The sequence below is a fragment of the Delphinapterus leucas genome, chromosome 1 (assembly GCF_059928025.1).
Source record: "Delphinapterus leucas isolate spDelLeu-1000000601 "Yukka" chromosome 1, BTC_Dleu_Yukka2, whole genome shotgun sequence".
NCBI lineage: Eukaryota > Metazoa > Chordata > Mammalia > Artiodactyla > Monodontidae > Delphinapterus > Delphinapterus leucas.
In genome coordinates, this window is record NC_143129.1 from 56831133 (window position 1) to 56859070 (window position 27938).

At 38.6% G+C, this 27938-nt stretch overlaps 1 protein-coding gene across 5 annotated transcripts in view; it reads left to right on the plus strand.

The window, feature by feature from the left end:
• The window catches only part of ABL2 (ABL proto-oncogene 2, non-receptor tyrosine kinase), a 102692-nt gene that overhangs the window by 621 nt on the left and 74133 nt on the right, over nt 1-27938 (plus strand). Inside the window, exon 1 of one of the 5 annotated variants that reach the window (XM_089910623.1) lies at nt 32-25783. The exons of the other annotated variants lie outside the window; for them this stretch is intronic. Coding sequence (XP_089766749.1) covers nt 25726-25783 — 58 coding nt within the window. The 5' untranslated portion in view covers nt 32-25725. Of the gene's footprint in view, nt 1-31; nt 25784-27938 lie in introns of those variants that run through there. 5 annotated transcript variants of the gene reach the window in all.

Genomic DNA, 27938 nt, shown 5'->3' on the forward strand with positions numbered 1-27938 from the left:
GAGTGGGGGCGGAATCTGCTGCCATCTGGGCCAGTCACGGGAGGCGAGTCACACCCCTCCCCCTCTCCCGTCTCCAGCCTGGCTGGCAGCTCCCGGGGGCGGAGGAGGAAAGAGAAGTGGTCTTAGGGACCTTGGATGGACGGTCTTCTGCACTGGGACGCGACTGTGGGGCTCGGGGAAGACGGTGGATAGTGTCCTCAGGGGAGAGAAGGGTGAAGGGAGGTGTGAGCTCAGTCCAGGTGTTAGTAGAAATCGGTCGTTAGCGAAGGGAGCATGAGTTGTGCCTCGAGGGATTGGGAAATAGGAACTGAATCTCAGTAGGTAGTAGCCTTTGAAGTATATGCGTATAAATCAGGCAATGAGCAGTGTCAGGATAGTGAACAGTGTCCTGAAATACCCTTCTACGGGAAAGATAAGGGTAGTATCTTAGCACTTTGAATTTCTTTTTTTTTTTTCAAACTGGAAATGAAGGGCTTTGCCAAACCATCCTCTGTTCTGCTCTTTTGAGTAGGACACATTTCTGAGATGGCTGGCAGGGGTTAGAGGTTTGGTGGGCATCATTAGGACTTTGGATACAAACAAGAGTTTTTCTTCCTACCAGGTGTGCATATATATATATATATATATATACACACACACACACACACATACATATTTACATCCTCTGTATGGTCTGGAACCTATTACTTTGTCCTCATTATCAAGGTATTTTTAAAACAGTTGTCTCCAGACTCGTGATCACGTACTCCAAGAATTTATGTATCTTTATTACTGTACTAATGGGTAACTTAGAAATGTACACAGAAACAGAATTTAAGAAAGGATGAGATGAAAAAATAAATATGACAAGAGTTCTAATAAATTTTTTCCAGCAGCCCAGTGGATCCTTTTGCACTTCCTCTGAGCTGCACCCACACCACTTTTGAGGCCACTTGTCTAGAGGAAGGGAGAATGGAGAAGGGGGGATAAAACCAAAATTAACCTTCATGGAGTTGAGATACCCTAAGACCTGAGAGAGGCTGAAGAGATAGATGTGACTTCTGTATAAAGGACTGGCTAGTTGAGGTTGGATGAGAGGTAGCAAACTGGACTTTCACTGAAGAGGCATGTGGAAAATAATAAAAGATAAAAGAAGGTATTCTATACTGTGTAGTGTAGGGAAGACGAGGAAGGAAAAGAAGTGTGAACTATTCCTCAGAAATGGAGTTTTGGAGGAAGTTAAGACAAATGATAGTATGCAGAGAAAGAGATGAACCTTAGAAGCTGTGACTGCAAGGTGAGTTGTATCAGAGTTCTGGGTTTGGACTTTGTGAACAACCTGAGTTTCCTAATGGAAGAGGTATAGGTGATTTGGGCTATTCAGGAGTTACGTGTCTACTCTAAAAGATGTGAGTGAGCTTCTCTTTCAGGTATATAAACATTTTATGAAGGTGCCATATAAGTTAGTCTGTATTGAAATCAGTTCCAGAAACATAGGAGCAAAGAATGGGTAAATAGCTTTCAGGGAAGAAATGATCCAAGTAGCTTTGCTTTGTGGGACGTGTTAGTTATGTATTAAACTTGGCCCAGTAATGGTGATCCTCTTCCTCTAGCATCTATTCAGGATGTAAGATTTTCTGAGAAGGAGGAGGTCATGAAGAATGGAATAGGAGGAGATTTTGAAGGATGAATAGGATTTGGATCTATGGAGCAAGAAAAAGAGGGCAGGCTGTGCAGGAGAAACAACTTAAGTGTGAACAATTGAAATGAACGTAATTTGTTGATGGAATAGTGAGGAGACACATCTGTCATGAGTTAAACAACTCCTCTAGGAGTGAATGAATCCTAGAGGAAAAATTGCAAGAATCAAGTTCTGGTCTTGGCTCCACCTGGCTGGGTGATTTAGTCACTTAACATCTTTGGGTTTCTTTATCTGTTAAATGTTGGATTGGATGATCTCTAAGGTACCATCTGACTCTTAAGATGTTATGATTCTACTGATAATTGAGAAGCAGTGGGAAGAAAACTTTGAATACGTTGGGTTATGGGCTGGGTTATTGAAAATGTGGCAGAGGAGTTTATATCCATTTACCTGATTGGTTAGTTTATAGGCTATGTAGAGAAAGCCAAGTGTGAGGTGCTGAAAGCCTTGGCCTTGAGTGGAGGCAATGGAAACAGGTGGGGTGAGTTTGAGGGATATTTCATGCATTCAACAAAGAAAAGTTTTTTGAGCACCTATTATGTACTGGGCCCTGGGGATGTTGCTGTGAGTATAACAAGGTCTCTGTCCTTGTGGAACTTAAGGATTTTATGATTTGGTTTAGAGGATGAAAGAAGAAAGGACGACTTTGGAATACTTAGGCATTCTGCCTGGATTTGAAACCTGGCTTGACTGCTTATTATCTTTGTGACCCTGGACAAGTTATTTAACCTTTTTGTGCCTTGGATTCTTCATTTGTAAAATGGGGATAATAAGAATACCTGGTAATAATAGTACCTAGATTAATGAGTTAATATGTACAAGGCACTTAGGATAGTGCCTGGCATGTAGTAAGGGCTAAATAGGTGTTGGCCCCTGCCATTACTACTACAACAACTACTACAATTAAAAATAGGGATGAGTCAAAGATAATAAGTTTTGAAATTGGCTGTATTGACAAGTTTGGAAGTTAGGAGCTGATTGAAAGGATGGGAATAGGGTAAGTTTGTTGCCAAAGACTAGTATGTAAAGAATAGAATTGGCAAATAATATAGGAAACAAAGGTTAAGTGAGTACTGTTTTTAGACAGATGGGTGTTTATAAACTTCTATAGCTCAGAGTTTCTCAACCTTGGCAGTTATTGCCATTTTGGGGTGGGTCGTTCTTTGTTGTAGGGGTCTGTCCTATACTTTGTAAGATGTTTAGCAGCATCCTTGGCCTCTGCTCACTAGATGCCAGTAGCACCCCTTTCTGGCAAACTACCTCACCGCCCCCCCCACCAGTTGTAACAACCATAAATGTTTTCAGACATTGCTAGATTGCCCCTAGATGAGAACCACTGCTTAGAAACACATGATAAATTCTGGTTTGAATGAATAAATTCAATTAGATTCAAAAGCTTCTCAGTGGACCTGTTGTTTGACATTTACACAAAAAACCTGGCAACTAGTGTACAAGTCACTGTCTTGAGTTTCAGTATTGAGGTATTAGCACATAATTTCATATACGAAAGTTAGGTTTGACTGTTGAGTTTACATGTAGGTTTAAATATAGATTAAATATTGTATGTAGTCAGTAAAAATGTATGTGCGTTACAGAAATGGGTTTATCAGAGTCCGTGATTTTTCTTCTGTAGATAAAAGAAATGGTGTTTTCTCATTGAAAATGGGAATGATATTTTTTTATTAATATGTAAGTTGTTATAATAATTTGCTTTGCCAAAAATGCCTTTTGTGAATGTAATTTAGAAGGAATAAAAATAATTGGGCTGTTTTTTGGTATGAAAGATGTGAGTGCTGTGTGATTTTTCTGAAATCTGCTGTTGAACCTTTTTGGTGAGCTGATGTTTTGTGACTAGTAATCTAGGGTTGAATACCTCCTTGTCTTTTTAATATCTGACATACATTACAACAGTTGAGTGATTTCACTTCAACTTTACTTCTTTCTCTCGCTCATTTGCTGTAAATGCTATTAAAAATTAACCTTAAATTGTGAAGTTTTGAGTAATAAAACTTTTCCCTTAAACTCATCAGTTTAAGTGGTCTGATTTCTTTATTTAGGATTTGTAGTTCATGTTTTAGTCTTTGCAGAATGAAAGATGTCGGCACCACAGTTTGAAAATGATACTGTAGAAAAGAACAGGAAGGCCGTTGCAAGGGAATTTTAATTATGGTGACCTAGTATAGTGGCTACTGATTCTTATGAGAACCAGACTTTTAAAAAGAAATCAGCTGTTAGGTTTTTGTTAACCTCCAAATCTGTGTAAGTTACAGGTATCTGGGTGTGTCTGTATTTTTAGAGAAGTGACAAAATAATTTGTGGTACAGATTCTTTTATCACAGCCCAATTGACAGTAAGGTCCCAGGTAAGTTTTGAAGTCTGAAGTTTCTCCTTAAGGGTCTTCAACTTGCTTTAAAAAGAAAAACCAGCATCTTCTCCCCTTGCAATTATTATACTATATCATTTTTTTTTCTCTTTACTCTCTCTGTCAAAATCAGTAATGATGACATTTGTGTAGGTTTTTTTTGAGTTTATGAACACCTTTTATGTCCTTTATCTTATTTGATCTTTACAATTACAGTTGGCCCTTGAACAACACGGGTTTGAACTTTCAGGGTCCACTTACAGGCAGATTTTTTTCAATAAATATGTACTATAGTTTTATCGCAGTTGGTTGAATCCAGGGATGCCAAACCTGGATATGGAGGACCACCTGTAAAGTTATAAGAGGATTTTCGACTTCATGGAGCGTCGGTGCCCCAACCTCCGAGTTGTTCAAGGGTCAGCTGTACTCTGAAATAGGTGGGGACAGATACTAATCTTCCCATCTTATAGGTGAAGAGTTAAGAGAATTAAGTGACTTCCCAAGGGCATACAGCTGTTAAGTTATGGGCCTGAAAACTCAAGCCTTTGTCTCCAAATCTTGCCATAGTGTAGAGATTTAGAGAACATGGGTTTTATTTTATTTTTTAAAATGCATTAAAAAATATTTTTATTTGGTTGCATTGGGTCTTAGTTGCGGCAGGCAGGCTCCTTAGTTGTGGCATGTGAACTCTCAGTTGTGGCATGCGTGTGGGATCTAGTTCCCTGACCAAGGATCAAACCCAGGGCCCCTGCACTGGGAGTGTGGAGTCTTAACCACTGTGCCACCAGGGAAGTACCAAGAAGATGGGTTTTAAAATTAGATAGAATTGGGTTCAGATCCTGCCTGTGTCTGACATTAGTAAGTGGTTTACAACTCCAACCTCAGCAGGTTGTTGAATTAAATGATAAAATTTTGTAAGGCTCTAAGTGCTCAGTAAATGTAGTTTTGTTGTTGTCATTGTTATTTACCTCAAGATGGTTGTCAAGATTACATGAGTCTAATGTGAAAATGTTTTGTAAACTAATTCAAACGCTGCTGTTGTCATCACGATAGCATGCTAAAGTGTAGAATTGTCTTAGCATTTATATATATATATATATATATAAAATAATTTTTGGCTGCGTTGGGTCTTCCTTTCTGTGCATGGGCTTTCTCTAGTTGCGGTGAGCGGGGGCTGCTCTTCATTGCGGTGTGCAGGCTTTTCACTGCGGTGGCTTCTCTTGTGGAGCACAGGCTCTAGGCGCGTGGGCTTCAGTAGTTGTGGCACATGGGTTCAGTAGTTGTGGCTCGTGGGCTCTCGAGCACAGGCTCAGTAGTTGTGGCACACGGGCTTAGTTGCTCCGCGGCATGTGGGATCTTCCTGGACCAGGGCTCGAACCCATATCCCCTGCATTTGCAGGCAGATTCTTAACCACTGTGCCACCCGGGAAGTCCAGCATTTATATTTTAAGTCTATGTTTTGTCTAAGTCTCTATTTTTCTCTCAAGTGACTCTTGATTATTAAAGGACTTTCAGAAAGCAGCAAAAAGGTAGTGAAATTTTGGGGATCTGAAATCACCTTAGACCTGCCTTCCTTGAGGGTAAATGTTATCTTCTTAGGATTATTTGTCTTATGGGTCTTTCTTACTCTTTTCATATTGTTGTTTTTCTTCCTTCACAGAAGTTGAACTAGAAACACAGGCCAAGGCACATGTAAAGTTTAGGTTGAGACCTCATTCTAAGCTGGCACATTTGTTTGCTAGTTAATATTTAATGATTTTTTATATTGTAATCTCCTTCATCTGACATCCTTTAAGAACTTTTTGTGCCTCTTTGTATTATTTTTACCTCTGGTTATAAAGTTTCTTGTTAAAAGCATTTTTTTTTTTCGCGGTACACGGGCCTCTCACTGTTGCGGCCTTTCGCATTGTGGAGCACAGGCTCAGCGGCCATGGCTCATGGGCCCAGCCGCTCTGCGGCATGTGGGATCTTCCCGGACCGGGGCACGAACCCGTGTCCCCTGCATCGGCAGGCGGACTCAACCACTGTGCCACCAGGGAAGCTAAAAGCATGTTTTAGTAGAACTTTTATAGTCTTAATTTTGTGAGTCAATTTGGGCTTTTTCTCATATACTATGTGTATAAGATTTCAAAATACGTAATGTTAACCTCATCAGTCTTAACAGATTTCTTCTGGAATAGATAAATTTGGAGTGTCACTGTTGATACTTCACCAGATCATATAGAACGATTTTCAAATTTTAGTGTGGAGACCCAGATTGTTGGGTCCCATCCCCAGAGTTTATTATTTAGGTCTGAGGTGGGATTTGAGAATTTGCATTTTTGATAAGTTTTCAGGTGTTGCTGAAGGCTGCTGGTTGGGGCCACACTTTGAGAACTGTTGGTAATGTGAGATTAAGAAGAGTGGTGGATCGAAAGTAATTCAAAGATTGTCGGTTGTCAGAAAACATAATGTATTAACTCTTCTACTTAAAACTGGTTCAGAAGTCCATTTGTTGCAAGTCTAGTGTCCACATGCAGGTGTCCACTGTCTTATGCCACTTTTTTTGCGGCAGGAAGAGATGCTTTGGCCTCAACTTTTTTTTCTTAAATCTCTAAAAGTTCATATGTAGAAGGTCTGTTGAGAGGTGCACTTTTGAAAGAATCTTGTGTCAGGAAAAGGGAGTTAAGACACACAGAGTTCTGCTGACAGACTTAGAGTGGGCCTTAGTCCCTGGAAGAAGCTGTGAAGAAATAATTGCCACTTACTGAGTGCTGTGTGCCAGGCATGTTCTGAGTACTTAATTGCAGGGTTTTTTTCACTTAAACTCCATAAAACCTTGCTTGCTCAAATTGAAAAAGATAAGAGACCAAAGAAATTGGGACACCTATTTGTGATTCTGTAGTTATGTGTGATGATGCCTAGTTTCCTTTTGGAGTTTGTGTATATGTACATATGTATATGTATGTGTGTGTATATAGGAGGATTTTTAGTGTTTTTTTTTTTTTTTTTTTACCCTATCTCTCTTGAGACCAATGATGAGGGTTTCAGAATGGTAGACCAGGGTTAGATCTATATACTTACTCTGTGGCTATGGATTGAGACTTAGATATTATGGCCTAACAAATGGAGCAGTAGGCGCTCACAGTGCAGTTTGAAATCTCATGGTAATGTTAAACTATTGACTTAACCTCTAGACTTAGCATTACTAATATTTCTTATTTAAAGACTTTATATCCCCCACTCCCTCTTGATAGATTACAACTCTCCTTTTCTCCTTGTATTGGAATCTATGTAGCCACTTAAAGTGATCTATTTAGTTTATTAATATGCAACTTATAAAGACATTTCTTTTTCCTTTTTAGGTAGTATGATAGAATTAAAAAAAAAATCGTCTAACACTCTAGAGTATTTTCTATGTTTCTTTATTCAGTTATTTTACAGTAATTGCCTGTGTTAATATCTCAAAATTTTTAGGTATAATTTAGAATTGCTGTCCAAAAGAATGATGTTGCTTAAGTAGATATTGATGAACACTCTCATGAAACAGTTAATAAACTAGTCTTGTGTGTCGGTGAGTGGGGAAGTGTGATATTTTGTATAATAACTGTTGGTTACTAATCTCTGCCTTTTTGGGTTGAGGGCATAATTTCAGTATGTAAATTTGTGATCATTGTACTAATTAGAATGATTTCTCAGTTCTTTTCTTTTTTTTAAATAAATAAATTTATCTATTTATTTATTTTTGGCTGCATTGCGTCTTCGTTGCTGTGCACGGGCTTTCTCTCATTGCAGCGAGCGGGGGTTACTCTTCGTTGCTGTGCGCGGGCTTCTTATTGCGGTGGCTTTTCTTGTTGTGGAGCACGGGCTGTAGCGCATGAGCTTCGGTAGTTGTGGCTCGCGGGCTGTAGGGCACAGGCTCAGTTGTTGTGGTGCACGGGCTTAGTTGCTCTGCGGCATGTGGGATCTTCCCGGACCAGGGATCAAACCGTGTCCCCTGCACTGGCAGGCGGATTCTTAACCACTGTGCCACCAGGGAAGTCCCAGGTCAATTATTTTCAATTGAACTCTCACTCAAATAAATGCACAGATAAATGCACATTAACTATAATACTGTGACAAATTTTATTTTGGTCGCTTAAAAAAATGAGACCTATACTGAGCTTCTTCTCTGTCTTTGCTTTGTTCTGTGAATGTGCTGAGTCTCTCGTGGTGGTACTGCAGGCTCCTCTGTAGTGAACTCTGCCAGTATTGGCTTTTGATCCAGCAGAACACAAAGCTCAGCAGGCCCAGGCAATTTATATTCCCTGGTTTGCTTTTCCAAGGAGAGGGAGGGTTTAGAAAACCTTTCACTTGATGTGGTCAAGGTCAAAGAAAATTTTCTGTGGCTTAATATAATATACAATATGTACATATACAGTTTTGTTAACGTGTTCCTTTCTATATGCTAATTCCAGCAAGTTAAAATAACAATACTGAGTTAGTACTAAAGATTGCCACTTAGCATTTTGTGGTTCCAGATAATTACTAAGAAAACTTGGTAATTTTCTTAGGAAAACTTAAAAATTTTCCTAAGCCTAGCAGTACTAACAGACATAATTCATATCACCGATCTTTTTCTTATAGGAAAGAAGCGTTGACACTTGAAGGTTTTTGTTATAGTAGCTTTCTTTTATTAATGTTGAAATTTGCATTTTTTAATTGTGTGAAAATATATAAAGGTATCTCAATGTAAAAAAAAAATAAATCAGTACAGAAGCACGTAGATTAGACATGAAAGTCCTCTTTGATGTTCCGACCCATGATCCATATTCTCTTGTTAGAGGAAACTACTGTTCATGGTTTGATACGTTATCTTCCTAGAACTTTTTATGTATTTATATTTATGTGAGTGCGCATATTAATACTTGCCATTTCATAAATGCAAGTAAATGCATTATACAGTATGAATTTTTTTCTCTCAGATTTGTTTTTTGCGTTTAATATGTCTGGAAGACCTTTCTATGCCAGGATGTGTACATTTCTCATTCTTTTCAATAGCTTTATAGTGTTCTGTGCTCTTGATATATATTTTAACCATTTTGTTTAGATGTTAACCATTTTCTTATTGACGAATATTTGTTTACAAGATTGTTAAAGATCTCCTGTTTTCCTCATATTTTTCTTATTACCAGCTTGAACCTTTCTGAAATTTATATATACATATTTGAGGTTGGAACCAACTTAATGTTTTTCCATTGTACTAGTAATTGAATAGTTCATCAATTTCCACTGCTTTGAAGAGCTGTATTTCTTATATATTCTCAAATGTCCACAGATCTTTTTAAAACTCTTTTGATTGTTCCATTCATCTTTATTTCTTCCTGCACATTGTTAACATATTTTAATTATGGTAACTATATTATAAGCTTAAAGTATATATGTTTACCTGGGTAGCTCCCTGTTATTGTGTTACTTTTCAAAGTGATGGACACTTAGGTTGTGTCCTATCTTGGCTGTTGTGAATAATGCTTAGTGAACGTGGGAACGCAGATATTCCTTCAAGATGCTGTTTTCATTTCCTTTGAGTATAAACCCAGAAGTCGGATCACTGTTCATATGGTAGTTCTAATTTTAGTTTTTTAAATTATTATTATTTTTTTTTTGCGGTACGCGGGCCTCTCACTGCTGTGGCCTCTCCTGTTGCGGAGCACAGGCTCCGGACGTGCAGGCTCAGCAGCCATGGCTCATGGGCCCAGCTGCTCCGCGGCATGTGGGATCTTCCCGGACCGGGGCACGAACCCGTGTCTCCTGCAGCGGCAGGCGGACTCTCAACCACTGTGCCACCAGGGAAACCCCCTGCCCATGTTTTAACTGAATTGTTTTTGTGTTATTGAGTTGTATAAAATTCTTCCTCTTAAAGCTTAAGAGCTTGGTAGGTAGATGTTTGAGGAGTCTGTCTTAAATGATTATTTCTCAGTCTTTATATCATATACCAAGTGTCTTTGGTTTTTGGTTGTCCTTCTAGTTCAGGAAATTTTGACTCTTTCCCTGGTTTCCACATTATTTACCTTTTCTATTTCCTCTGTTGTCCTTATATTTATAGATTAGTTCTCATTGATCTTTTTTCTATACCTCACCATTGGTTTCTTACTATTATAAAGTTTCATCAGATTTATTTTTGATTTACTTGTGTTGAACTATTACTCTGCTGTAGTCGATTCTTCTATCTTAGCAGTTTTCTGTGGGTAATGTGTGTGAGCAGGACTCTTAGTTACAAGTAGGAGAGACCAACTCCATATTATGTAATACCTAGAAAATTTATATGGAGATAGTGGAGGCTCAAGAACAGGAATGCAGCTAGGCTGGCCCAAAAACAGGACGTGGAAGGCTGCTAAAAACTCAAGAAATATTTATTTTCTGTCTCTTGTTTTGACTTCTGTTTGCTCACTTTATTCTTCTCTCTTAGACATTCAATTCATACCATACTTGCCTTTTTTTTTTTTTTTTTTTTGGTAATCTCTTCTCTGACCAAAAGGATGGTCTATATTAAACTTTAATTTCTTAGTCTCGGTTCCAGATTCCCAGGAGAGTAGCTGTGATTGGTGGTCAGATCACCTCCATAATATTGACATTTTGGGTTGAATGGTTCTTTGTGTGGGTTATCCTGTACATTGTAGGGTGTTTAGCAGGATTGTTGGCCCCTGTCAACTAAATGCCAGTCGCGCTCACATTCTAAGTGTAACAACCAAGAAATGTCTCTAGATATTGCCAAAATCCCCTTGGAGATAAAATCACCCCTGGTTGAGGACCACTGATCTAGAATGTATTTAGCTGCTCTGGGCCTACCACTGTGTGAGATTGATGTTTCAGGAGAGTCTTTGCGAGCTAGGCAGGTACTCAAAATGCTGTTATTATTTTCTGTTTTTTGTAGCAACTATAAATTAGCACTGTTTTTCATTATTTTTAGGTGTTCCTTTTTTTTTTTTTTTTTTTTTTTGCGGTACGCGGGCCTCTCACTGTTGCGGCCTCTCCCGTTGCGGAGCGCAGGCTCCAGACGCGCACTCAGCGGCCATGGCTCACGGGCCTAGCCACTCCGTGGCATGTGGGATCTTCCCAGACCGGGGCACGAACCCGTGTCCCCTGCATCGGCAGGCGGTTTCTCAACTACTGCGCCACCAGGGAAGCCATAGGTGTTCCTTTTTAAAATAATTTTTTCTTATTTAAAGTATTTGACATTAACATGTTTCTTATTAAAATATTCAACTAGAGGGACTTCCCTGGTGGCACAGTGGTTAAGAATCTGCCTGCCAGTGCAGGGGACATGGGTTTGATGCCTGGTCTGGGACGATCCCACATGCCGCGGAGCAACTAAGCCCATGTGCCACAACTACTAAGCCTGCGCTCTAGAGCCCGAGAGCCACAACTACTGAGCCCATGCTCCACAATTACTGAAGCCCGTGCACCTAGAGCCCATGCTCTGCAGCAAGAGAAGCCACTGCAATGAGAAGCCCGTGCACCACAATGAATATTAGCCCCCGCTCGACGCAACTAGAGAAAGCCCACGCGCAGCAATGAAGACCCAATGCAGCCAAAAATAAATAAATTTTAAAAATAAATAAAAAAATAAAATCTTCAACTGGAGTTGTAGTGCTTACCATTTTTGGCCATTTCCCTGAATCTCTAAATTTTTCAATCTGCTACAGGTTTATATTTTTTTTCCTTTAGGGTGAGTGTATGTATATATGACGGTGTTGGTTGTTTTAAGATAAAATTTATGACTTTGGTAGCCAGACAGAGGTATAAAAATTTAGAACTGGAGTAGACCTTAGAAATTATGTATTCTGGGACTTCACTGGTGGGCCACTGGTTAAGACTTCACCTTCCAATGCAGGGGGTGCTGGTTGCGTCCCTGGTCGGGGAGCTGAGATCCCACATGCCTCATGGCCAAAAAACCAAAACATGAAACAGAACCAATATTATAACAAATTCAATAAAGACTTTAAAAATGGTCCACATCAAAAAAGAAATTATGTATTCTGATACACTTTTTTTCTTTTTTTTTGGCTGTGCTGCGCAGCTTGCCGATCTTAGTTCCCTGACCAGGGATTGAACCCCAGGTGCTTGGCAGTGAAAGCGCAGAGTCCTAAGCACTGGACTGCCAGGGAATTCCCAGTATTCTGGTACCCTTGATCTACAGATGAATAAACTAATGCTTAGGCAGATGAAACAAGTTGATCATGGACCCATAGCTTAGTAGTAGAGCACAGAAAGATTAGAGTCTAACTTTTATTATTTTTCTAGGTTTAGTTTCTAGTTACCTTTGGCGCCCATTTTTTGTTTTTGGTAGTATTACTTATGTAGTAATACTTATTCAGCATTTATATGTTAGTCTACTTCAGGTGTTATCTCATTTAGCCCTTGGCAAATAAATGATGAAAACGGTCTCACAATAAGACTTGTCTAACTCTAAACGTTTTGCTCTTAACCATTGTGCTTTAGCAGTGTAATAGCATTGGGAAAGGATTGGTTGCTGTGTCCTGGACACTTTATTCTACCCTATCACTTAATCCTCAACACAACCCCAGAAGCTATATATATTTCCTGGTTTTACAGATGAAGATGTTTAGCTAAGAGAGAGTAAGTCTCCTACCTTAAGGCCACATAACTAGTAGGAAGCAGAGCTTGACTTAAGTTTTGTGGTTTTCCCAAGTTTGTGCTGCACCTAGGGGGAGATTTTCTGCACTGATGCTCCACTGTCTTCCCAAAGCTTTCATGGTAATAAAATAGAAGGAAAAATACAATATAACATATACACTTCACTTTATTAAGGATTAATAAGTATTACCATTTTATTTTGAGACTAGCTTTCATGTACTTGTTTTGTGCCTTCTTAGATATTTTTTATTTTATTTATTCTTTTTGCCACGCCGTGCGGCATGTGGGATCTTAGTTCCCTGACCAGGGATCAAACCCCCACCCCCTGCATTGGGAGTATGGGGGTCTTAGTCACTGGACCACCAGGGAAATCCCCTTAGATATTTTTTAGAATTGAATTTAAAAGAAATACTAATAAAAGATAGCTAGATAATTACTATTAACAGGAAAATATTTCCTTAAAAAACTATATTTAAGAGATTACTGATCTACCAGGAATGACTTTGTGTTTGTTACCTAATCTTGATGTAAACAGATTTTTCACACTTGCAGTTCTTGAAGCTTTTGGGTTTTCTGGTTGAGTGCTTTCAATTATAACATCAGTCAGTGTGCCATTTATAAGCATGCTGTTAATAGCTATGGACTCTGGTGTTAGACTATGTGGGTTTAGATCCTGGATTAAATTTATGATTTAGCATACCAATATCTTGACATAGGTAGAAAATAAATAACTTGCATGGGAATACATAATTTCGAAGGTCTCTTAGGGTTCTGAATTTTTTATATGTGTCTGTTTCCTCATCTGTAAAATAGTCATGCTAATAGTACCTGCCTCATACAGCTGTGAGAATTAAATAAATATTACATGTAAAATTCCCAGAGGGTGCGTGCTGAATGGTAAGTACTCAAAAAGTGATAGCTATTGTTTTTTTAAAGTTGCCTTTCTAACATGTTTATTGGTTGATGTACTTAACAATTACGGTAGCATTAAGGCTGAGATAATCTTGAGACCTTAATACAAGATAGTATGTTGTATTTAGGCTTCTGTCCCTTGGTTTAATTCCCAGATTTCAGTGCTTCTGGATATATAGTTAAGTATAATGTATAGTTTTATTTTGGTACAGTTATCAGCATTCTGATTGGATATTTCTAGCACTTCACTTAGGTAGATCACAGTCTTTCTCTATCACAAAGGGTACTTTTCTCTCTCACAAAGGTATCATCCTGAAATACCTTTCCATTCATATGAATAGAAAAGTTAGTTGTAGGGGCCTTAAGAAAAAGGTGGGGAGGGGAATGGTGAACCAGTGGAGCTAACTCCAGTGGAAGCATGTGTTGTATGTGTGTACACTGGAGATCATGACACTCCATCGGTAGGAGTCGTGGTGTGTCTGGGCCTCATGGAAACTGGAGCTAGTAAGCCATTAGAAATTAAGACTGCATACTCCATCGTTCTCTTTTAGGGGCTGCAACGTTTTGGCATCGTTTTTGCTCTCTATATCTGTTCAGTTTTCCTTTCTTCCAGCTGGCTTTCTCAGTTTCAGCTTGTAGTACATGGAGTGTAATGGCTGCTCAGCTTCTTTATCATGATAACTCTCAATGTATTCTTTTGGCATTTATCCCTGCTGCTAAATGGCTCAGTCTTTTTCTCTTGTAAAATTTAAATTATTTATTTATTTATTGAGTGCTCAGTACCTTTGCATAGTTAAAAAATCAAATGGTATAGGGACTTCCCTGGTGGCACAGTGGTTAAGAATCCACCTGCCGATGCAGGGGACACGGGTTTGATCCCTGGTCCAGGAAGATCCTATATGCTGTGGAGCAGCAAAGCCCGTGCACCACAACTGCTGAGCCTGTGCTCTAGAGCCTGCAAGCCACAACTACTGAGCCTGCGTGCCACAACTACTGAAGCCTGCACACCTAGAGCCCGTGCTCTGCAACAAGAGAAGCCACCGCAACGAGAAGCCCGTGCACCACAACAAAGAGTAGCCCCCAGTCGCCACAACTAGAGAAAGCCTGTGTGCAGCAACGAAGACCCAGTGCAGCCAAAAATAAATAACTTAATTAAAAAAGAGAAATTTCTTAAAAAAAAAAAAAAAATCATATGGCACAGAAGTGTTTCTGCCATCCCCTTTCCCTGGCCACTCAAATTTTGGCAATCCAAATCACCAGTTTCTTATGTATACTTCCAGATAGGGGTGTGTGTGTATATATACACACATATATATACATATATATATACACATAACATACATATATGCATGTGTATATGCATGTGTATCCCCCCAGGCTTTTTTTTTTTTTTTGAGAACAATGGAAGCATATATACTGTTTTGCACCTCACTTTTTTTTTTTTTCACTTAATTTATCTTGGAGATTCTTTCATGTTAATAAGTAAAGAACTTGCTTTTCTTTTTGTTAATGCATGACATTTCATTGTATGGATGAATTATATAATTTGGTTGTTTCAAACAGTGCTGTAGTGAAAAATCTTATGTATCATTTGAAACATGTGCTAGGTATAGCTGTAGAATAAATGCCTTGAATTGGAATTGCTGACAGAAAGGATATAGGGATTTCAAAATAGCCACTTATTGAATAAACTACGTTTATTCACCTTTTTGTATAGTAAAATCCTGTGTGCATTTGATTCTGTTTCTGGATTTTCTGTTCTTTCTGTTGATTTGCCTAATTATGTGCCAGTATCACACTGTTTTAGTGTATTTTTATATTGTGTGGTATAAATAAGAATATATAGACTTTTGTGCTAAAGAATGGTGGTTAAGAATATATAGACTTTTGTGCCAAACTGCCTTGCTTTAAATCTTCACGTCCTTAGCTGTGTGATCTTGGGCAAGTTACTTAACATCCCTATAATTCAGTGTCCTTATTTGTAAAATAGAGATGATAATACCTATCTAATAAGGTTGTTATTAGGAGTAAATGAGTAAATTTATATAAAGTGCTTAGAAATAGTGTTTGACATGTAATTAGTGCTTTATAGGTATAAGCTCTTTGTTGTTGCTGCCATCCAGTAGGACTAGTTCATTTCTCTTTATTTTCAGAATATTCCTGGCTATGCCTGCTTGCTTATTTTTTTATATTAACTTTAGAATCAGTTGGTTTGTCTAGTTAGATTAGGTTATAGGTTGGTAACAACAGCTCCCCACCCCAGTCTTAGTGCATTAACACATCAAAAGTTTGTCACTCACACTACCTGTTCAGTGTAGATCAGTGTGTGTTGGAGGAGGGGGTCTTGGCAGAGGTGGGAGAGGGATTCTGCCTATCTTTTCTCACCCAGAAACCCAGGCTGTTGGTCTTACACCGTCATTCTATGCTGGCGGTTGCGTTGCAGAGGGAAATAGAGAATGGTGAATCAAGTACTAGTGGAAACTTTAAAAACCAGAAGAGATGTTTGGCATCACATCATGTCAAGGGGATGGGGAAGGTGCCGTTTTGTTATGAACCTGGGAGGGCAGCTAGAAATATTTGATGGAGAGCAGTAATGACTACCTTAAGTTTGTTCTGCTGGTTGCTAAATATTGGGTCATTCTTTGTGTTGTATGCAACACACTAACCCCCTGCCTTAGAGAGAAGACCCAAATTTCTATCTAGTAACTGTGTTGAGCTCAAACTCTAGAACCTCTGAGTCTGTCAGATTCAGAGGAGGTTCCTTTAGGCCCAGAGAGCTGTGAATGAAACAGATGTTATCAGCTGGACTATTAGAAGAGCATCCTATTAGTCTCAGGCTCCTTGGTGGTTGTGGGAGGAGAGATATGAAAGGAACTTCCACTTTCAACTCTACATATGTCTATATTATTTGAAAAAACAATTTTTTTTTTACAGTTAGCAGGTGTCGTGTAAAGAGAAATATCTTAAGACAAGCTACCACAAAAGAATCCTCTTATCTCCTATTTACACTAAATTAATGTATAATAAGTGGCACAGTCAGAGCTGGACTGTAATGTAAGACTTACTTCAGCCCACTGTGCTTTCCATTATACCAAGCTGCCTCTCTTAATGCATGAGCTTCTGTGTTATAGCTTTCTTTTTTTTAAAGACTATTTTAATGTTTTATTTATTTATTTATTTTCTTATATTGTTTGGCTGCATCAGGTCTTAGTTGCAGCATGCGGGATCTTCGTTGAGGCGTGCGGGATCTTCCATTGCGTGCGGGTTTCTCTCTAGTTGTGGCCTGCGGGTTTTCTCTCTTTCGTTTTGGTGCGTGGGCTCCAGAGCGAGTGGGCTCTGTAGTTTTGCGGCATGTGGGCTCTCTCGTGGAGGCGCGGGAGCTCAGTAGTTGTGGCGCGGCATGTGGGATCTTAGTTTCCCGACTAGGGATCGAACCCGTGTCCTCTGCATTGGAAGGCAGGTTCTCAACCACTGCACCACCAGAGAAGTCCCTAGCTTTCTAACAATAATATAAATGTAGTTTTTTTTGTTATTTGCAATGAATATAGAAAGAGAAAAAGCAGTTTACTTTGAAGAGGATAATTTTGGGGAAAATAATGGAAGTGAAGAATGGTCTAAGGTCTAAGGAGGACCTCAATGAGAGGACAGTCTGTACTAATAGGGAGGGTGATGGTGCATGTTAACTACTTCTAACTTGAAGATCTTTCCTGGAGTATTTTGTTTTATTTATTTTTGATCACTGAGTTTTGAGGGGACAGCTTACAAAGCTAACAGAAGAATGGCCGGCCAAGTGTGAAATGTTTGTTTTTTGTATTATTTGTACAAGTATAAAATGTTTATTACACAGATCTTGCTTCATCTTTAGAAAAAGGGGGAAAAAGCCATATATTTACTACTCGTTTCTTTCATTTCTTTAAGGGGAAAGGAAAAGAATTAATTTTTTCTTATTACAAAAGTGGTATATTTCATTATAAAAAAAAGAACATAAGCAAAAAGTAAAACAAACCCCAAACCCATCTTCCTGTTTGGGGACAACAATCATTAAAGTTCTCGTGTGTAATCTTTTAAACCCTCTTTTCATAGTTTGTGTTGTTAATCAAAAAGTATATAAAACATACATGCAATTTTTGTTAACTGTCTTTTTTTCACTTCATATATTTTGAAACTTTGTAAATCTTAAAGGAGAAAGGGGCTTTTTCTTTTTGGTCCTCTTAGAACTTCTTTTGCATTTATTCTTCCTCACATTATTTAACACCCATACTTTTGTCTTACACTTTTGTTATTCCTGTTTCCTTAGTTAGATAAGTTCTTCATTGAAGGCTTCTGTATTCTTCATTCTTCTGAGCTCATTATTAAGTTTATTTAAGGACAGGATACATTAATGGGACAGATTGTAGGGGAAAACAGCAGAAGACATTTCAGCAATTATTTCACGGTACAGACCAGTCACTAATTCAGTCCAGCATTGTTTAATTTGCTGATATAACCCCAAAACTAAGAAAGTACGACCTTGTATATGTATATTTAAAAACCTTTCCTTTTTTTTTTTTTTTGCGGTACGCAGGCCTCTCACTGTTGTGGCTCCCCCCGTTGCGGAGCACAGTCTCTGGACACGCAGGCTCAGCGGCCATGGCTCACGGGCCCAGCCACTCTGCGGCATGTGGGATCTTCCCGGACCGGGGCACGAACCCGTGTCCCCTGCATCTGCAGGCAGACTCTCAACCACTGCGCCACCAGGGAAGCCCAAAACCTTTCCTTTTTTTAAGTTGAAGTAAAATATTCCTATGATGTTAATTTTTTAACATGACCCTTTGAACAGAGCATACTTAGTCAGAGGCATTAACTCAAAAATGTGGAGGAGGACAGCAGGGTTGTGTTCTATTCCTTTTAAAATGTCATGAGTTGTTTAACTTCTTTCAAGAAGAAGGAAGTGTGGGTTAACTGTCTAGTTTTTTTTTAAATAAATTTATTTATTTATTTTTGGCTGCATTGGGTCTTCGTTGCTGTGCACAGGCTTTCTCTAGTTGTGGCAAGCAGGACCTACTCTTCGTTGTGGTATGTGGGCTTCTCATTGCAGTGGCCTCTCGTGTTGTGGAGCACGGGCTCTAGGTGCGTGGACTTCTGTAGTTGTGGCAGGCGGGCTCAGTAGTTGTGGCTCACAGGCTGTAGAGCGCAGGCTCAGTAGTTGTGGCGCACAGACTTAGTTGCTCCGCGGCATGTGGGATCTTCCTGGACCAGGGTTTGAACTCATGTCGCCTGCATTGGTAGGCAGATTCTTAACCACTGCGCCATCAGGGAAGTCCTACTGTCTAGTTTTTAGGTGGTGATTTATAAAAGGATAGCGCTCCAACAATGTTAACAGCTAATTTGTAAATGTACATACTAATTAGAAATGTGTAGAAATGTAATGGAAGTGAGGTCCCCATTTTTCCTTTTCCTTAAAGAAGCATTATAGTTATTGAGTCTGTTGCAGTATAAATGATCAATAATATCTATTAAATTGCATCAAATGATTTTATCCCAGTGTGCTAAGATTAATTTTTTACTGTCTTTAAATCTTAAAAGGATTTTTTTCTCACAGGTATTCTCCTTAAGGTTAGATACAGAATTTAATCATAACATTGTGTATCTAGTGTATTTGTGGCATGTAAAAGAGTTTTAAAAATTGGGCATAAGCAGCTGATAAGTTATAAAAAAACATATAAATCTCAGGAAAGGAAACTTTAGTTAAAATGACAGGAAATGGAGACACTTTTTTTTTTTTTAATGTTTGGCTGTGTTGGGTCTTTGCTGTGCGCGGGCTTTCTCTAATTGTGGCAAGAGGGGGCTACTCTTCGTTGCGGTGTATCGGTTTCTCATTGTGGTGGCTTCTCTTGTTGCGGAGCACGGGCTCTAGGTGCACGGGCTTCAGTAGTTGTGGCATGCGGGCTCAGTAGTTGTGGCTCTCTGGCTGTAGAGCGCAGGCTCAGTAGTTGTGGCGCACGGGCTTAGTTGCTCCGCGGCATGTGGGATCTTCCTGGACCAGGGCTTGGACCCGTGTCCCCTGCATTGGCAGGCGGATTCTTAACCACTGCGCCACCAGTGAAGTCCCTGGAGACACATTTTGGATAGAAAACAGGGATCACCAAAAACAAAACAGCAGCAGTATGTTGTTTCCAAAGAGAACATCTCAGCGGTGCAGAAAAGACTGAACATAAGCAGGCTTGAGACCGATAATCCTTAGAACCCCTTGCTTACAAGATTGGCCCTTGGCTGGTATCTAGGAACTTTGATTTTGGGAGGGTTTCCACCATTCCCAGAACTGTGAAGAGTGGCTCACTGTGTCTAAACTGTTAGTACAAACAATGTGGTTTAATGCTCAGCACCTACTTTCCTTCTGGGAGTCCGTAATTTTGCTACGTGGTAGGTAGAGGGTGCCTACGTGACCAGCCCCTAAGAAAAACCTTGGGTACCGAACCTGTAAGGAGCTTACCCTGTAAACAGCATTTTACACAGGTTGCTAAAACTCATTGCTGGAGGAGTTAAGTGTGTCTTTTGTGACTCCCCTGGGAGAAATCTCTTGGAAGCTTGTACCTGATTTCCTGCAGACTTTTCCCTTTGCTGATTTTGCTTTGTATCTTTTAGCTTCAGTAAGTCATTACTTAAGTACAACTGTGTGCTCAGTCGTCGTAGTGAATCATTGAACCTGGGAGTGATCTTGGGGAAGCCCCCCAACACAACAGTGGATCAGATAAAATTATAACTGGAATCTGCCATGCTCATGGAAGAAGCCTCTACATGGAAGTATTCAATAGGTAGATGTCATTTTTTTGGTTTAAGTTATGTCTAAATAGGGTAGTAGATAGAATAAATGAAACTAAAAGTAGTTTGGGGGTCTATAGGAGAGGGAAGAAAGCTCTTAATCTGTGACTGAGAAACTCTGTTCAAGGTTCTATTTTTGTGAAGCTGGATCTTGGTGTCAGGCTATCTGCTAAGGTTCTGTACTTTATAAAAATGTTATTCTAAAAGGAGAACTTGAGGCAACAAATGTGACTCAAAGCACTATGATGTAGAAAGTACAGGGGTTTTGGAGCTAGACAGATTTGGGTTAGAATTGTGGTTTATTAACTATGTGAATTGTTTGAACTTATTTCCTCATTATAAAATGAGGATAATACCTGCTGTATGGCTGGCTTGATTATTAAACAAGATAATGTATACAAAGCTTCTTCCACTGTCTTGCACAGAATTGTCTTAAAAATTGTTAGTATACTTTTTCTGCTCTTCAAGATATAGAGAGATTGGAGAAATTGAAAGGGGAAAAAGGAGAGAACGTGAAGCTTGTGTTTCTCTTCTCCTTATTGGTTTGATGTGAGGTTGGGTGTGAAGGTTAGTGAGGAGAGAAGAATCATTAAGTTTTAGAAAATGGAATTTTAAATTTATCTCCAAAATCACCCAGGGGAACTTTTCATAGTTTAAGAGCTAAGAATATCATTAAGTACAAAGTCAAGAAGGGGCTAGGGAAGGCATAGAAACTTGATGAATGTTTTTCTGTACCTTTATGGTGATGTTGTCATGAATTAGTTGACACCTGTGTGTTACCAGGTTTCAGTAACTGATTAAATACATCCAACCTCTATTCTCTCATGATGAATACTCCCAGGTAATAATGGGACAATTTGGACTAATTTATAGGCATGATTTCCTATTAGAATTTTTAGAATCAGTGTTTAGAAATAGTGGCATCTTAAAACAGAATTTTATAATTCTGATGTATGTATGTGTTTTTGTTCTTTTTATAACTTTATTTTTTAAATTTATTTTTATTTATTTATTTTTGGCTGTGTTGGGTTTTCGTTGCTGTGTGCGGGCTTTCTCTGGTTGTGGCGAGCAGGGGCTACTCTTAGTTGTGGTGCGCAGGCTTCTTATTGTGGTGGCTTCTCTTGTTGTGGAGCACGGGCTCTAGGCGTCCGGGCTTCAGTAGTTGTGGCACGTGGGCTCAGTAGTTGTGGCTCACGGGCTCTAGAGCGCAGGCTCAGTAGTTGTGGTGCACGGGCTTAGTTGCTCTGCGGCATGTGGGATATTCCTGGACCAGGGCTCAAACCCTTGTCCCCTGTATTGGCAGGCGGATTCTTAACCACTGCGCCACCAGGGAAGCCCTATAACTTTATTTTGAAAGTTAACATTATAGAACAGTTGCAATAAAAAATTAAGAACTCTTTTACTCTTTGCCTTGTTTTCCCAGTTGTTAACATTTTGTTTTGTTTATTATGTTCCCTCCCTCTCTTTCTACCTTTTCCTCCTTTGCCTCCTCTGCTTAACCAAGAGTATGTATCAACATCACCTGTAGAATATTAAAAAGAAAAAAGTGTGTTCCTACTGAACCAAGCAGGTGCATTTACTAGGCTAAATCCCACAGCCTTGAAGTATATCTGCTTTAGTGTTCACTTTTCTCAGTATATTATTTTATTATCCCCTGGGTTCCATTATTGCTATTGAGAAGTTAGCTGTCATTATAATTATTCTTCCTGGAGACAGTCTATCATTTCTTTTTGGTGGTTTTGTAAATCTTTTTGTCTTTAGCATTTTCACTACACAGTAACTACTAGGTATAGATTTCTTATTATTTATCCTGCTGGTAATTCTTTGTGCTTTTTTTTTTTTTTTTTTTTTTTGGCCTTGCTCCATAGGTTGAAGGGTCTTAGTGCCCCAACCAGGGATTGAATCCTTGAGCCCTTGGCAGGCCAGGGAATTCCCTCTCTACTCTTTTCTTTTTCAACATTGTTTAGACATATGTTGGACCTTTTGTTCTATTCTCATGTTGCTTAACCTCTGTTCTGTATTTTCAGTTGTTGTATCACTGTGCTACATTTTGTGTATTTCTTCAGAGTGCTCTTTACCTGATCTAATCAGCTATTTAATCCATCAAACTTCTAATTTCAGTGATTATATTTTCCATTTCTGCAAGTTCTATTTGATCCTCTTTAAATTGTCTTTTTAAAAACTGTGGTAAAATACACATAATATAAAATTTACCATTTTAACAGTTTAAGTGTACACTTCAGTGGCATTAATTACATTTGCATTGTGTAACTGTCGCCACTATCCATCTTCAGAGTTCTTTTCATCCTGCAAAACTGAAACTCTGTACCTATGGAACAATAACTCATTTACCCTTCCTCCAGTCCCTGGCAACCACCATTCTACATTTTCTCTATGACTTTGGCTACTCTAAGTACTATAAGTGGAATCATACAATATTTGTCCTTTTGTGGTTAGCTTATTTCATTTAACATAATGTCCTTAAGGTTCATCCATGTTGTAGCATGTGTCAGATGATATTTCATTGTAGGCATGTTCCACATTTTGTTTATCGGTTCATCTGTTAATGGACCACTTGGGTTGCCTCCACCTTTTGACTACTGTGAGTGATACTGCTGTGAACATCGGTGTACAAATATGTCTTCGAGACCCTGCTTTAATTTCTTGGGGGTATATATCCAGAAGTGGAATTGTTGGATTATATGGTAAATCTGTATTTGAGGAAGTGCCATACTGTTTTCCATAGTGGCTGCATCACTTTATGTTCCCCCCAGTACTACACAGGGGTTCCAGTATTACCACATAGTCATCAACATTTATTATTATTATTGTTGTTTTTTGGTGGTAACCATCCTAATGGGTATGAGGTGGTATATCATTGTGGTTTCAGTTTGCACTTACCTAGTGATTAGTTGAGCATCTAATTAGTTGAGCAAAGATGTTGAGCATCTTTGCATGTGCTTATTGGCCATTTATATATCTTCTTTGGAGAAATGTCTATTCAAGTCTTTTGCCCAAAAATAAATCAGGTTTATTTTTTTGTTGTTGAGTTGTTGGTCTTTTTTTTTTTTTTTTTTTTGCGGTACGCGGGCCTCTCACTGTTGTGGCCTCTCCCATTGCGGAGCACAGGCTCCGGACGCGCAGACTCAGCAGCCATGGCTCACAGGCCCAGCCGCTCCGCGGCATGTGGGATCTTTCCGGACCGGAGCACGAACCCGTGTCCCCTGCATTGGCAGGTGGACTCTCAACCACTGCGCCACCAGGGAAGCCTCTGTTGGTCTTTTTTGATAGTGTCTTTTGTTTCTTCATTTACTATCATCATCCTCTTTTTCTTTAAACATATACAGTACTTTATATATATTGCAGAGTAACCAGTTATTCCAGAGTTTAGCAGCTTAAAACTACCAATATTTATGATCTCACATAATTTATCAGTGTCAGATATCCAGAAGTTTCTTAGCTCGGTGGTTCTGGCTCAGGGTGTCTTGTGAAGTTTCAGTCAAGCTGCCAGCTGGAGCTGCAATCATCTGAAGGCTTGTATGGGGCTGGAGGATCTGTTTCCAAGATGGCTTATGCATGTGGCTGCTGGTGGGAGGCTTCAGTTCCTTGCCCCATGGGCCCCTCTGCATGGCTGTCTGAATGTCCTCATAGTATGGCAGCTGGCTTTCCCCAGAGCAAGTAATCTTCGAACAGAATGCCATGATTCCTTTTATGACCTAGTCCCCAAGTCACACGACTTTACATCCATCTTACTCTATTTGTTAGAAGTGAGTCCCTAATTCTACTCCAAGGGTAGGGAATTAAGCTCTGCCTCTTGAGGAGAGGACTATCAGTTTGACAAGGAATAGATGAGAACAACTCTAGTACTGTGTTAATGCTAGTAATGAAGTAGTTTTTAACAACAAACTAAAACTCTAGAGAATAATCTTAGATGACAGAAGCAAAGTTTACCTCTTACAGGTTTAATGGGGCCAATACTAGTAGTATTTACATGTGGCTGGCATTGTTCTAGGTGGTTTACACATGTATTGCTTAATTTTCACAGCAACCTAATAATAGAACTAATGATAGAACTCTCTAAGTAACCTAATAAAATGAGCAGCCATTATTTAAATAAGTCAATAAAAGGTGAGATACATAGTGCTATGAGAAGCAATAATAGTGAAAATTTACCTAGTCAGGGAGGTTAGTGCTGATTTAGTTGAGATCTGAAGGATGGAGAGTTATTAAATATATTAGCAGATAGGAGTGGGGAAGAGTGTTTCAGATAGAGGGAACAGAATGTATAAAGACCATGTGGATGGAGAAAGCATGGTAGCATTATTTTCAATGTGTTAAGTATAATTGAAAAGGCTTTGTATACTTGTATTCTTCATTAGATTTTGCTCGATTACTTGGCATAAATATGAAATAGTCTATTAGTTTTATGTATATAGAGTGTCTTAAAAATTTGTTTTTAAGTTATTCTTCTTCTACATATTATCAGAAATTATGTGGTATGTAAAAACATTATTTTCAAGCCTTTGTCAGTAGTTTCTCAAATTCGTTTTTTGTAACCACTAGCTCTTTAAAAGTATTCTGCTTAATATTCATAATTCAATTGTTCACATTTAGATCAGTGAGGTAATTTGAGTAATTTTCTTTTAATATTCTCCCTTTATCTTTAAATTTTTGTCATTTTGATTATAGTGTGTCTTGATGTGTTCTTCTGCACGTTAATCCTGTATGGGACTCTCTGTGCTTCCTGGACTTGTGAGTGTTTCCTTTCCCAGGTTAGGGATGTTTTCAGCTATTATCTCTTCACGTATTTTCTCAGGCCCTTTCTCTCTCTCTCCTCCTTCTGGGACCCCTATAATGTGAATATTAGTGCACTTGATGTTATCGCAGAGGTCTCTTAAACTGTCCTCATTTCTTTTCATTCTTTTTTTTGCGGTGGTGATTTCAACTACTCTGTCTTCTAGTTCACTGATCCGTCTTGGCTGCTCTCCTTTTTATGGTATTTTGAGTTACATTTGTCATGTTGAAATGCCCCAGGAACACTTTGGCCATATCCTGGGTTACTCCCATGGCACCACTGCAATACCTCCAGACACAAAGCCTGAGGCTTCGGGCACCCCTGCCTGGCCACGGGCTTGGCAATCTCCTTCTTCCACGTAATTTTCCTAGTAAACTTCCTTTGCTTTAAATTATATTTTTAGGAAACTGTTAAAGAAGATTGATTTTACATTTCTAAATTCATGCTCAGTTTATATAACAATTCTTGGAAGAGATTATATTTGAAACATTGGAAACAGTATTTTTTCAAGAAACAGATTTGGTTCTGTCTTGCAGGGCCCCTACTGACTTCAAAATTATGAAATTAAAAAAAAATGTTAACATTGCTTTGACCATGGAAAAAATCTGCTTTTCAGGTAAGAGTTTTAGTGAATTTGTCATGCTCAAATACTTAAAAGTTCAGTTTAGTAACCAAAATGTTCCTCACTAGTCCACTAGGGGAGACTCCAGTACTTAGGAAGAAAATTCTTAGGAAGAAAATACAGTTGCTACTATAGTTTATCTCTTGCTTAATAAAATTATTACTTTTCTGCTTGCTTACATTAAAAAAAAAGTATACTTTTTAGGACTGGTTTGGGTTATTAATTGGACAATATTCATCTGTGGAAGAATTTACAGCATTTTTTTCAGCTTTATTAAGGTATAATTGACAAATGGTAATTGTGCATATTTAATTAAGGCATCAAGTTGTATGTTTGTTATGTTTTGATATATGTTGATGATACAACAGGCATGATGTTTTGATGTGTATACATTGTGAAATGAACACCACAGTCAAGCGAATTAACATATCCATCACCTCAAAGTTATCATTTTCTTTTTTTTTAATGTTGAGAACACTTAAGACCTACTGTCTCAGCAAATTTCAAGTATAAAAATACATTATTATTATTTTTAGCTTTGAGGCATTTTATTATAAAAAGCTGGTACTCATATACATAAATGAGTAAGAACTTAAATGCTGCTTCCCGTTTTGTCATTTTGGGCTCAAACCCACCTCTGTAATAGCCACCACTGAAGGCAGATTTTGGTAGACTTTGAAAAACTTGTTTTACTTGAGGCTCCATATGCTTCATCCTTGCAAAGCGTAATGGCCTGCAAATCCTGCAGCAGCATATGGTTCCCGCTCAGCTCCTCTGCTTCCACTGGGAGTGTGGTTCATCCCACCCCACCAACTCTATGCCTCTACCACAAAGCGATGCTGCCACCACCAGCATGTGCAAAACATTATTTTTAACTCCAGTCACCATGCTGTACATTAGACCTCCAGAATTTATTCACCTTGCATCACTGAAACTTTGTACCCTTTGACCAACATCTCCCAGATTCAAGAAAGCAATTTAGGCTCTTGTGCTTACTAGGAAAAGGCTATCACACTTAATGTTTCAAAAAATACTTCAGTTAGCCAAAAATATATTCTTTATTTATTTTTTCTAAGCCCTTTTTTGATTTTGTCTATGATATGATTGAATGAATTTTCTGCATATCATGGATTTCATTCCTGTATGCCTTGAACATAGATTCTTAAAGTGACTTTGTCAGATTTAACTCATCAATTCATCTGATTTCTGCTATTTATAAGTACAACAGATGGGTGAAATCATGTGCCATCATGATAGCATGCTTTGAAAAATGTTTCCATTTTTCAGACAGTCTGGGATAAGAGCAAGTATATATATTTGTCCATTGAAAATAAAGGTGGTATAGGAATTACTGACAGTTTGTTTTAATCTGAGCTTGGGTGATGATTTTATAGGATATTATGGTGATAACAGTGTTGGGTAGAAGGACTGTGTTTGACTTTCTCATATTGTGTTGTTTTTTTTTTTTTAATCTCTATCTCCCTAGCAAAATAGGGAAAGAGCTAGAGAGTGTTGGGATAATCAGGCCTTTTAGTTATGCATCTGGTTAGATTGACTAGCATGACCTAGATACCAGCTATGTATACCTATGGTAGAACGAGAGCCAGAGTATTCCTATGAACCATTTTTCGTAACTAGTTCTGTAACTGCTGAGTATGGTTAAGTTCCCTGCTATGTACAATGATTAATCAATAAATGAAATGTGACTGGTTCATGTTTTGTTGTATTTTGACTAGAGGAAAGAGGAAAGGCAAAATGTCACAGTGTCACTGTTAGACTCTCTTGCTTTTAATACTTTTTTGTTTGTTTGCAATGTGTTTTTTTAAAGTAAACAAAACAAAAGAAAGACCATTGATAGTGTTTTTGCTTAGGTCCAAACTTAATTTTTATATGACAGGCTCCAACTGATTGTCATTTTTTTCTCTCACTTCAATTGAGGGAGTAATTAATTCTTCCATCTTTCATATAACACTATATAAACTGTTTCTTGGTAGTTTTGGGAAAACTCTTGGGTTTTAAAAAAATTTTTATTAAGTAGAGATTACTTAAATGTTGTGGGAATATGTGTATATAGTTAAAATGATTTCATACAGGAAGATTGTCATATCACGTAACACCTAATATTTTAATATACAAGAGTTGGAAAAGT